Genomic DNA, 12,542 nt, shown 5'->3' on the forward strand with positions numbered 1-12,542 from the left:
CTCTGCTTGTGTGGGCAAGTCTGGCCCACACAGAAATCCACTCACCAGAGCTTAACACTACAGGTTTATAATGAGAAAAACACCTGAGTGGCTTTATACAGGAGAAGGCAATGGCACCCCACTCCACCACTCTTGCCTGGAAAATCCCATGGGCAGAGGAACCTGTAGGCTGCAGTCCATGGGGTCCCTAAGAGTTGGACACAACTGAGCAACTTCACTTTCACTTTTCACTTTCCTGCATTGGAGAAGCAAATGGCAACCCACTCCAGTGTTCTTGCCTGGAGAATCCCAGGGACGGGGGAGCCTGGTGGGCTGCCGTCTATGAGGTCACACAGGGTCAGACAGGACTGAAGTGACTTAGCAGAAGCAGCAGGCTTTATACAGCATCTGCTGATGTAACATGCACAAAGACAGCTATGTCATGAGATGTGGGGTCAGGCGATATAATAGTCATAAATAGCAAATTGAAACAAAAAGTGTCAATATTTGTTTGGTTTTTTTTCAGGCCGCAACACGCGGCCTGCAGGATCTTAATTCCCCAACCGAGGATTGAACCTGGGCCCCGGCGATAAAAGCCCCAAGTCCTTACCACTAGACCATCAGGGAATTCTCTCAATATTTGTTTGATGTTTCCAAAATTTACAAAAATCCTTTTCCCTTGTTTTGATGATGAGAGGCATGGTAAATATTGATATATTTTAATACACTAAAATAATTGTTATAAAAACTAACATTTCTGCAATAACTTAAGAAATGAAAAAAGAAAACACATTTAGAAAGATGAACCAGCGCAGCTGGAAGTCAAACCAAGACCGTCCACTCTGAGACACCCGGAACAGGGCATGTTCTCGGGCCAGTCCAAAAACAGACAGCGGGACAGCATGGAAGGGCGTGCGACTCTGCCCTCGTTCTCGGGGCGCCCAGGTGCACTGCGCACCTCCAACCCCGGGGGTGCCCTGTCAGGGGCAAGAGGTCCCCCTGTACTCCTGCCTCCTAGAGAAGTGTCATATAAAGCCCACGGGGACATTTTAGTGTGTGATGGGCACAGGGCAGCATCCAAGCCCGAGTGCCACAGGGGACACTCAGCCCTTGGGACAGACCTCACAGACCCCTCTGAGAGATGGAGGGGCGATGACAAGCGTCTCTCTTGGGAGGGGCAGGTGGGGGAGACAAGAAACCCTGCTTCCACTTGTCGAACACCCTCCCAAGGGCACAGCACCTGCCGGGAGGAGGGGGCATTTGAGAGCACTCAGTCCCAGAGGTCCCTGCTGCCAGCCAACCTTGTCTGGGCGCTCAGGTTCAGAGCACTAGACAAGTCCAGGTGCAGAAAGGGTAGGGGCTGCGGGAAGCCTGGGCTCTCACGAGGCAGTGAGTCTCTGCACCCAGCAGTCCACCCCCAGCACCGAGGGAAACCAGGAGTCCAGAATAAGCAAGGAGAAGGCGGCGGGAACTGGGACAGAGGTGGGTGCAGAAGCCTTGGCCACCCTGTGGCCAGTCACCTGCCGGCCGGAGGACTCACTCACTGCGATGGGGCCAGGGCCATCAAGACCACACTGATTCTGAAACTCATCAAGAGTTACAAGATCACAATTAACACAGCGCTAAGGTCTGGCAGAAGTACCACACTTACACTAACCGCTGAGGTCAAGACGACACCACCTGCCACACAAGAAAGAACAGAAAAACACTCTCCCGACATGGAAGACCTACCTCCCAGTCCTCCCAGGAACGCTCAAATCCTCATGAGTAAACTCAGGCTGGGCAAGGAGGGTCAGTTCCCAGAAGCAAGAACAAGGCCGAGGGCCCGATCAGACTGCAGCAGCGCACGCACGCGCTGGATGCCTGCACAGCGCTCAGTCTTTCTGCCCAAACATGTCAAGGAGCTCAGACAAGGCCCCACAGGTGAAAGGCTTATGAGAACCGCACAACGCCACCAAGTATCTCAGCCTCAATTCCTGAGACCCTGTGGCCGCTGCACAGCTGACCTCCCTAACAGGAAGACCGCATCTTTTCTAAACTTGACCTTCAGGCCTTAAGAGAAAACAGACAATATCCATCTTCTTCACTCCCTACTTGTCGTCACAGGTGGCCACTGAGAACCTAAAATGTGGCCAGTGCAACTGAGGAACTCAGTTTCTACTTTTATTTGATTTCAGTCCATATCAACTTAAACGGCTAGCCAGTCAGGACAACCCTGGGCAGCCCAGCTCTGCACCCGCACTCCTGTGAGACCAGCCACCACCACACTCAGAGGGGACCGTCAGGCCCGTTAACACAGCTTCAATCTGGCAAACAGACAAGCAGGAACACACTGCTGGTTCCAGAAGAAAAAGCCCCTCTGAGAACGACAACCAAGGAAAACAGGGAGTGAGTGTGAGGCCCATCACTGCACTGCTCTGGGGAGACATCTGAGCTGCGTGGGGGTCCTCTGGGTGCCAGGGGCAGGGCAGGAGCTTGGCAGGTCTGTAAGACAAATATAGCCGGGCCCCGGGGCATTAACCTGCACCTCTGATGGTGTAGGGGCGCGGAGCGGGGTCAGCAGGTGCTACAGTGTGCCAAAATCACCAACAAAGGCATTCTTACGTTCAGTGAGCCTCTGCAGAGACCAGCTCTCCCTAGGGAGCAAGCCTGTCTGGCATCCTGACTGACCCACAGTGTCTTATGCCTGTCCCCTGGTTTCCTGTCTTCATTACGCTAAATGCAGAATGAATTCCCCAGAAAACATCCTCCCAGTCATTTTACTGTAAGCCTCTGAAAAGTCACTGTAGCAAACAGGTCCTGCCGGCCCTTCTCCCAGACTGTTCCAAGAGCTCTTTCTGAGTCTTCAGTGGGCTGAGCCTCACATCCGCAGAGCTTGAAGGAAGGCAGGCAGGTGGCCAGCCCTGCTCTGGACCACCTGTGACACAGGAGGAGGGGGCCAAAACGCACTCAGTAGGTGTGCAGTGCAATACGCCTTTCTATGCGCCTCACAGCCAAGAGTCTGTTTCCAGGCGCCACTTTAAAGGACAAGACATCCACAGGCCTCGATGTCAAGCAGAATGACCCACATGATACCCAGCAGCCCCCACATCCCTGCCTCCTCCTGCTGCTTCCAAAACCCACCCCCTTCAGAGCCAGTCGGCGGTCATGCCAGAGGCCCCCACATTCTCACAGAAGAGAAGAGAAAACACACGAGGCGATGGCAGGCGCCACGTCAGAGAACCTAGGGAGACGACACTAACGCCTCACACGGCCAGGGTGCAGGCCGGGGCCCACGGATGCCTTCCCATGGATACACTCTCACGCAGGACTCGCAGGTCACGATCTTGTCTCCTTCATCTGGGACTGTACCATTATTTCTTAAGCTTTAAAATGAATGTAAGAAGGCAGATGTGGCCATTTCTCAAGGTTGCCACCCTGAGAGCACTTCCCAGAGAGAAGGGGGGAGCATGCCCAGAAGGAACGGGAGCTGCTTTCCTCTGGGCCCTAAGCCCAGGTCACAGCAGCACTGGCTCTCAGCCCGCCGTACCACCCGGACATGCTGTGCTGCACCCAAGCACCCACATTCAACCTCTGGACACGAGCTTGAGGACGCGGGTCCAAGGACAGCACCAGGGTCCCCTCCTCCGTGCTCCTCTCGTGGGATACAAACATCCCGTAGGGACACGCTCCCATCTAGTCTCCAGCCTGTCCCACCAACCACACAGCCCACAGCAGGATCACGGAACCGAGTCACAAAGAAAGCCGGAGACGGGCACCACAATCCCATGTCAGTCTGCCTGAAACACCCACCAAGTGGAGAAGAGGAACTGGGCTCCTGAGGGGGGAAATGTCTGGGTCGACAGGGGGCCGGCGCCCACGGAGCGGCTGCAGAGCCCGTACCTGGGGTCCCCATCCTGGTCTTCAGCATGCTCTCCGGCACTGTTGACAGCGTATCTGCTACGAGGCTTACCTGAGTGAAGGCAAAAGGAGAGAAAAGCTAAGAAAACAGGACCCATCCACATATGGGAAGGTTGTGGAACCATTAAAAGTGATGGTTTCTGCTCTAGGATTAGAATTAATACTGTTTCAATGGCCATACTACCCAAAGCAATCTACACAGATTAATGCAGTCTCAATCAAATTACCCATGACATTTTTCACAGAACTAGAACAAACAATCCTAAAATTTATATGGAATCACAAGAGACTCAGAGTTGCCAACCAATCCTGAGGAGAAAGAACAGAGCTGGAAGAATAATCCTCCCAGACTTCAGGCAGCACTACAAAGCTACAGTAATCAGAACGGTGTGGCACTGGCACAAAAACAGCCCCAGGGACCACTGGAGCAGAACAGAGCGCCCAGAGACAAACCCGCACACCTACGGCCAACGATGCTCAACCACGAAGGCAAGAATATTCAGTGGAGGCGGGCTCCTCAGCAAGTGACCTTGGGAAAGCAGGACAGCTGCACGAAAATGAATGAAATTAGAACACTTCCTCACACCACACACGAAAGTAAACCCAGAATGGCTGAAGGAACTAAATATAAGACACAACACCATACAACTCCCAGAAGAGAAGATAGGGAAAGCCTTCTGACACAAATTGTAGCAATATTTTCTTAGGTCAGGCTCCCAAAAGAAATAAAAGTAAAAATAAATGGAACCTAATCAAACTCTTAAGCTTTTGCATAGCAAAGGAAACCACAAACAAAATGAAAAGACAACCTACAGACTGGGAGAAAATATTTAGTGATACAAATGATGTGACCAACAAGGCTTTGTTTCCGAAGTATACAAGCAGCTCATATAACTCAATATCAAAAAAACCAGTAACACAATCAAAAATGGGCAGAAGACCTAAACAAACATTTCTCCAAAGCAGACATGCAGATGACCAACAGGCACATGAAAAGATGTTCAACATCTCTAGTTATTAGATTGGTGGTTCAGTCACTAAGTTGTGTCCGACTCTTGCAAACCCATGGACGTTAGCCCGCCAGGCTCCTCTGTTCATAGGATTTCCCAGGCAAGATTAGTGGAGTGGATTGCCATTTCCTTCTCCAGGGGATCTTCCCAACCCGGGGATCGAACCTGGGTCGCCTACACTGCAGGCAGATTCTTTACCAACTGAGCCATCAGGGAAGCCCATTTCTCTAATTATTAGAGAAATCCAAATCAAAACTACAACTACACCAGTCAGAATGGCCATCATCCAAAAGTCTACAAAGAATAAATGTTAGAGAGGGTGCAGAGAAAAGAGAATCTTCCTACATTGTTGGTAGGAATATAAACTGGTGCAGTCACTATGGAGAACAGCATGGAGCTTCCTTAAAAAGTTAAAAACAGAGTTTTTGATTCAGCAATCCCACTCCTGGGCATATACCCAGAAAAGACAAAAACTCTAATTCAAAAAGATAAATGCACTGCAGTGTTCATAGCAGCATTATTTACAATAGCCAGGAAATGGAAGCAACCTAAGTGCCCATCAACCGATGAATGGATAAAGAGGATATGGTACACATATACAATGAAATTTTGTTGTTGTTGTTCAGTCACCAAGTCAAGTCTGACTCTTTGCGACCCCATGGACTATAGCATACCAGGATCCATGGGGTTCTCCAGGCAAGAATACTGGAGTGAGTTGCCATTTTCTTTTCCAGGGGATCTTCCTGGACCAGGGATCAAATCCATGTCTCCTGCATTGGCAAGAAGATTCTTTACCACTGAGCCACCAAGAAGTCCTACAACGGAATGCCATTTTGCAGCAACATGAATGGACCTAGAGATTATCACGCTTAGTAAAGTAAGTCAGAGAGAGAAAAATATTATATGATTATCTAGAATATAGATTATGTAGAATCTAAGAAATAATACAAATAAATTTATTTACAAAACAGAAACAGATTCACAGACACAGAAAACAAATATATTAAGACAAAAACCCAAAAAACAAAAACAAATATATATTAACACATATGTGGAAACAAGAAAAATGGTACAGATGAACCTATCTGCAGGGCAGGAATAGACACACAGATGTAGAGAATAGACATGTGGTCACAGTGGGGACAGGGGAGGGTAAGACAAATGGGGAGAGTTCAGTTCAGTCGCTCAGTCATTCCGACTCTATGTGACCCCATGAACCGAAGCCCACCAGGCCTCTCTGTCCATCACCAACTCCCAGAGTCCACCCAAACCCATGTCCATTGAGTCAGTGATGCCATCCAACCATCTCATCTTCTGTCGTCCCCTTCTCCTCCTGCCATCAATCTTTACCAGCATCAGGGTCTTTTAAAATGAGTCAGCTCTTCGCATCAGGTAGCCAAAGTATTGGAGTTTCAGCTTCAACATCAGTCCTTCCAGTGAACACCCAGGACTGATTTCCTTTAGAATGGACTGGTTGGATCTCCCTGCAGTCCAAGGCACTCTCAAGTCTTCTTCAATACCACAATTCAAAAGCATCAATTCTTCGGCCCTCAGCTTTCTTTATAGTCCAACTCGCACATCCATACATGACCACTGGAAAAACCATAGCCTTGATTAGACAGACCTTTGTTGGCAAAGTAATGTCTCTGCTTTTGAATATGCTGTCTAGGTTGGTCATAACTTTCCTTCCAAGGAGTAAGTGTCTTTTAATTTCATGGCTGCAATCACTATCTGCAGTGATTTTGGAGCCCAGAAAAATAAAGTCAGCCACTATTTCTACTCTTTCCCCATCTATTTGCCATGAAGTGATGGGACCAGATGCCATGATCTTTGTTTTCTGAATGTTGGACTTTAAGCCAACTTTTTCACTCTCCTCTTTCACTTTCATCAAGAGGCTCTTTAGTTCTTCTTCACTTTCTGCCATAAGGGTGGTATCATCTGCATATCTGAGATTATTGATATTTCTCCCAGCAATCTTGATTCCAGCTTGTGCTTCCTCCAGCCCAGCGTTTCTCACGATGTACTTTGCATATAAGTTAAATAAGCAGGGTGACAATATACAGCCTTGACGTACTCCTTTTCCTATTTGGAACCAGTCTGTTGTTCCATGTCCAGTTCTAACTGTTGCTTCCTGACCTGCATACAGGTTTCTCAAGAGGCAGGTCAGGTGGTCTGATATGCCCATCTCTTTCAGAATTTTCCACAGTTTATTATGATCCACACAGTTAAAGGCTTTGGCATAGTCAATAAAGCAGAAATAGATGTTTTTCTGGAACTCTTGCTTTTTCGATGATCCAGTGGATGTTGGCAATTTGAACTCTGGTTCCTCTACCTTTTCTCAAATTGGGAGAGTAGGATTGACAAATATATACTGATAGCTAGCTAGTGGGAAGCTGGTATACAGCACAAGGAGCTCAGCTCAGTGCTCTGTGATGACCTAGATGGGAGAGGGGGCTGGTGGAGAAGTAGAGGTCCAAGGAAGAGGGGATATTATGTACACATAAAGCTGATCCACTTTGTTTTACTGAAGAAACTAACACAACATTATAAAGCAATTATACAGAATATCTTTTGAAAAGACAATAAATGTTCCACAGGAAAACAAGACACTCCTTTTGTTAATAATCTTGGACAGCAGAAGGCCTTTCTATGCAGAACAAAACTCAGAAACCACAAAAAGACTGAAAACTTGACTCCATAAAAATCAAAACTCAAAAGGCAAACTGGCTAAGAACGTACAGCTTTGTCACAAAGGCCTATTTTTTCCTAAATATATTAAAAGCTTCTTCAACAACAAAAAAATCAAGCAATCCAAGAGGAAATTAAGCAAAGGTTATGAGTAGGTTCTTAACTCAAAAGGAAATCCAAATGACTATAAAAACAGGAAAACATGCTCACTCTCAGTCAGAAGGCAAAAGCCCATTAAAACTACTATCGGATAAAAGTTTTCACCTATCTCATGAACAAACATAGAAAAATCTGATCTATTAAAAATACATGGCTCAACACAACAATGTAAAGCAATCTTCCTCCAAATAAATAAATTTTAACACATGACTCACTATTAACCCGAGGATCCAAACATTTTATTTCTGGGAACTGATCATATATTCTGCAGAACAAAAAAAACATACATAAAAGACATTCACACTGCTAGCAAAAGACTGGAAACAAATGTCCGTCAACAGAGGACTGGATGAATAAACCATAGTAAGTTCTTCCTATGATTCTGACCATAGTTTTAAATCTATATCCAACATGTAAAGTGAAAATGAAAACAGGGCAGAGAGTGTGAACAGCGTGTTCACTTGTGCTTAGAAAATAATGTACGTATATGCTTGCATTTACACTTAAGATTCTAGAAAGATGCACAGGAAAATGGTAACAGCATCTGACCCTACAAGGGATGTGCGTGGCTGAGGGTCAATGAGAGGAAAGAACCACCTTTTCATAATCTAAACTCCTCTGGGCCTTTAAAACTTTTTCCATGTTTACAAATTTTAAAATAATTTTTTTAATTAATTATAAATTGAACATCCACAATAGTGAAAAACCACAAGTAACCTAAATGTCCATCCGCAGGGAAAGAGTATGTTCCTACCAGGCAGCTGTGCGCTACACCAAGAGGGAGGTGATCTGTCTGCTAGGCAGAAAAAAGCTTCAAGACAGACGGTTCAATGGAAAAAAAACAGCGACTGAGAACATCCTATGTGTGGGAGGGGGAAGAAGCCCAAAGTAATAAACTATTTTTTTGTGGATATATATTTGGTGTCTATGTTCAAGAGGAACGCTTTTCAAAGTGGTTATCGGGGGAGGAGCAGCAGAACTGAGGGGAAGTAGCCAAAGAAAACTCCGATGTCCCTGCATTTCGTAACTTCATCCTAGCTGAATACATTCACATTGTGGCTTTATCCCAGGTAAAAGTCTACAGAAACCGATGAAACGTTAGCAACAGTGATTTGACATGTTTAAACTATGAGTGATTCTTTTCCTGCTCCTTTTTACTTTTCTATACTTCCCCAGCACTCTGTGATGAGAAGGCACCGCCAGTACGGACACAACACGGTAGCCGGCTTCCCCGCTCACAGCGAGGGAGGCGGCGCCCGGCGCCCACTTACTCTTCTGGGACGCCGAATGCTCCTGGCTCCTCTGGAAAGGGTACCTGAACAGCAGCTTATTGCCCCGGCTCCCCGAGCTCACAAGAATCACGCTGATGGGGCTGGTGTTGTCCCCCATCCTGCCGGGAGCCCGGGGAGGGGTCGGCCCGGGGCCTGGGTAGGGGCCCCGAGGACGCCGGGCGGGGGAGGGGCCGGGACCCGGGACCCAGCGCCTTGAGGAGCACGGGCCGTGGACCCGGCGGAGGCGGACGGGTCTGGGGAGAGGGGCGGGTGGGGCTCTGAGGAGGAGCGGCCCGGGGGGGAGCTGAGGACCTGGGACCCAGCGCCCTGAGGAGGGCAGGCTGGAGGCGGGGCGCCGAGCGGAGCCAGACCCACCGAGCCCACCGGCCCGTCCCGCACCCCACACTCGCGAGAGGCTCGCGAGACTTCGCGACAGTATGAGGCAAACTTGCGGAAGCACCCTGTACGCAGACCGGCGACCTCTGCGCAGGCGCAAGCTGCCGTGTGCGCAGGCGCGACGCTGGCTCTGGGCGCTGGGCTTATCCCAGTGCCGGCGGCGGCCTGCTTCTGGCCAAGGGAGCCTGCGGCAATGCAAATAGAAAGCTGCCTGGCCTAACTTTCTGGCTCGAGTTCGGTTCAGTTCAGTTCAGTCGCTCAGTCGTGTCCGACTCTTTGCGACCCCATGAATCGCAGCACGCCAGGCCTCCCTGTCCATCACCAACTCCCGGAGTTCACTCAGACTCACGTCCATCGAGTCCGTGATGCCATCCAGCCATCTCATCCTCTGTCGTCCCCTTCTCCTCCTGCCCTCAATCCCTCCCCGCATCAGAGTCTTTTCCAAAGAGTCAACTCTTCTCATGAGGTGGCCAAAGTACTGGAGTTTCAGCTTTAGCATCATTCCTTCCAAAGAAATCCCAGGGCTGATCTCTTTCAGAATGGACTGGTTGGATCTCCTTGCAGTCCAAGGGACTCTCAAGAGTCTTCTCCAACACCACAGTTCAAAAGCATCAATTCTTCGGCGCTCAGCCTTCTTCACAGTCCAACTCTCACATCCATACATGACCACAGGAAAACCATAGCCTTGACTAGACGGACCTTTGTTGGCAGTAATGTCTCTGCTTTTGAATATGCTATCTAGGTTGGTCATAACTTTCCTTCCAAGGAGTAAGCGTCTTTTAATTTCATGGCTGCAGTCACCATCTGCAGTGATGTTGGAGCCCAAAAAAATAAAGTCTGACACTGTTTCCACTGTTTCCCCATCTATTTCCCATGAAGTGATGGGACCAGATGCCATGATCTGGCTCAAGGGATGTCTCTAAATGTGCCTTTCTTTGCTGTAAAAGTTATTAAAGTACCCACGGAGTGGGGGAAAATGTTTGCAAGTCATATATTTGATGAGACAATTGTATCCAGAATATATTTTTTAAAAAACATAACTCAACAGGAAAAACACAAGTGACCCCCTAAAAAGTGGGCAAAAGACATGAATAGATAGTTCTTTGAAGAATATAGACAAGGAACCTGGAAACACGTGAAAAGATGTTCAAACATCACTAGTTAGAGAAATGCAAATCAAAACTGGTGGGGGACAGGGAGGCCTGCCTTGTTGCAGTCCGTGGGGTCCCAAAGAGTCCGACACAACTGGGCGGCTGAACAGCAACAAATCAAAACTAAAAAGAGACGCCATATCACACCCACTAGGATGGCTATACTTGGAAAAAAATAGTGAGCAAATGGTGAAATCGGAATCTTTAGACACCACCTGTGGGAACTGAGGGGCTGGGGGTTCCTTTGGGGTGATGAAAATGTTCTAAATTGTGGTAGCTGCATAACTCTCTGAACATACTAAAACCCACTAAACTGCACACTTTGAATGGGTGGAATGTACGATATGTGAATTCTATCTCACAGAGCAGCTGCTTTTAAAAAGTAAAAAAAGCACTCCACCCACCCCACCCCTGTGGTCCCAGGAGGTGACTGTGGTGGACAGTCTACTGCGACTGTTTTCAAATCTTTTCAAGCACATCAGATGGATGGGAAAGTAATCAATGGGCTAAAGAAGGAGCATTGTCTTTTATTTATCTAGTTGTGTGTGTTGGGTCCTGGTTGCTGCATGCAGAACCTTCACTGCATTAGGCAAGATCGCCCCTGTGGCGCACGGACTCTCTTCAGTCCTGGCAGGTGAGCTCAGCAGTTGCTGCATGCAGGCTTTATTGCTCCAAGGCATATGGAATCTCAGTTCCCTGACCAGGAATTGAACCCAAATCCCTCGCATTGCACGGCAGATTCCTAACCACTGGACTACCAAGGAAGTTCCAGGAATGGAACTTTGGCATTTTCATTGCCAAAGTAACCTCTTTCACTGAGGATAACACAAATGTGTATTTTGAAGAACATACTCATGGGTTGACTCTCCCAGGGTAATGGGTACATATCTCTGAAATGTCTCAGATGTTCCCCACAAACATATTGCCCTGCCCAGGACTGCATAGCATTGACTTTTTTAATCCCAAAAAAAATGTCAAAAAAGGAAAATAATGTCTCATGTTGCATTTTTGTACTACTGAGGAACAGAATTAACTGTATTGCTTATTTACCAGAGCCTAAGAAATGCCTTTATGTTTCCTTTTGTGTTGTGTGTCCTTTTTAAAACCTTTCTTACTTCCTTATATGTTTGGCTGCAGTTGGGTCTTTATTGTCGTGTGCGGGCTTTTCTCTGGTTGCGACATGTGGGCTTCTCTCGTTGCGGAGCACGGGCTCTAGGACACACGGGCTTCAGTAGCTGTGGCTCAAGGACTCCAGACTGCAGGTGCAGTCGGTGCAGTACACGGGCTTAGTTGCTCTGCCTCATCTGGGACCAGGGATCAAACCGGTGTCCCCTCCATTCCAAGGTGGATTCTTAACCACTGGACCACTAGGGAAGCCCGTTTATCCTTTGTTTATGGGATCTTTCTTTGGTGAAATACTTTTATATCCATGGCCTAAAAAATGCTATAGATATTACGGATAAGGAAAGAGACATTTCTTCCGTACAGGGCCTCATGTTCTATGTAAAATAAGGATAATAACACAAATGTGTCTTCTCTCGTAGCTCAGTGGGTAAATAATCTGTCTGCAGTGCATGAAACCAGGTTCGATCCCTGGGTCAGGAAGATCCTCTAGAGAAGGAAATAGCTACCCACTTCAATATTCTTGCCTGGAGAATCCCATGGACAGAGGACCCTGACTACAGTCCATGGGGTTGCAAGAGTCAGACACGATTTAGTGACTAAACCACCACCACAGCTAACCTCTGTTACAGATTCTGCAAGCCCTTTTTCCAGTCTAGAATATATTGATTTTTTAAAATATTGTATTTACTTATTTGACTGTGTCCGGTCTTAGTTGCAGCATGCAGGATCTTCATTGCAGTGCCTGGACTTCTGTACGTGCAGCACACAGGCTAAGTAACTCCACAGCAGGATCAAACCCATGTGCCCTGCATTGCAAGGCAGATTCTTAACCACTGGGCCACCAGAGAAGTCCCTAGAATATA

At 47.7% G+C, this 12,542-nt stretch overlaps 1 protein-coding gene across 3 annotated transcripts in view; it reads right to left on the reverse strand.

Moving 5' to 3' along the window:
• NPRL3 (NPR3 like, GATOR1 complex subunit) overlaps window positions 1-9,434 on the reverse strand; it is a 33,224-nt gene extending 23,790 nt beyond the window's left edge. The window contains exons 1-2 of one of the 3 annotated variants that reach the window (XM_070779312.1): window positions 9,008-9,432; window positions 3,772-3,931 (exon numbers count right to left, since the gene is read on the reverse strand). In XM_070779312.1, coding sequence (XP_070635413.1) covers window positions 3,772-3,931; window positions 9,008-9,125 — 278 coding nt within the window. In that variant the 5' untranslated portion in view covers window positions 9,126-9,432. Of the gene's footprint in view, window positions 1-3,771; window positions 3,932-9,007 lie in introns of all 3 variants that reach the window. The other 2 variants (XM_019987917.2, XM_070779313.1) reach the window with 2 other exon arrangements.
• Window positions 9,435-12,542: the final 3,108 nt, after the last annotated feature.

This window comes from Bos indicus, chromosome 25, assembly GCF_029378745.1.
Source record: "Bos indicus isolate NIAB-ARS_2022 breed Sahiwal x Tharparkar chromosome 25, NIAB-ARS_B.indTharparkar_mat_pri_1.0, whole genome shotgun sequence".
Lineage (NCBI taxonomy): Eukaryota > Metazoa > Chordata > Mammalia > Artiodactyla > Bovidae > Bos > Bos indicus.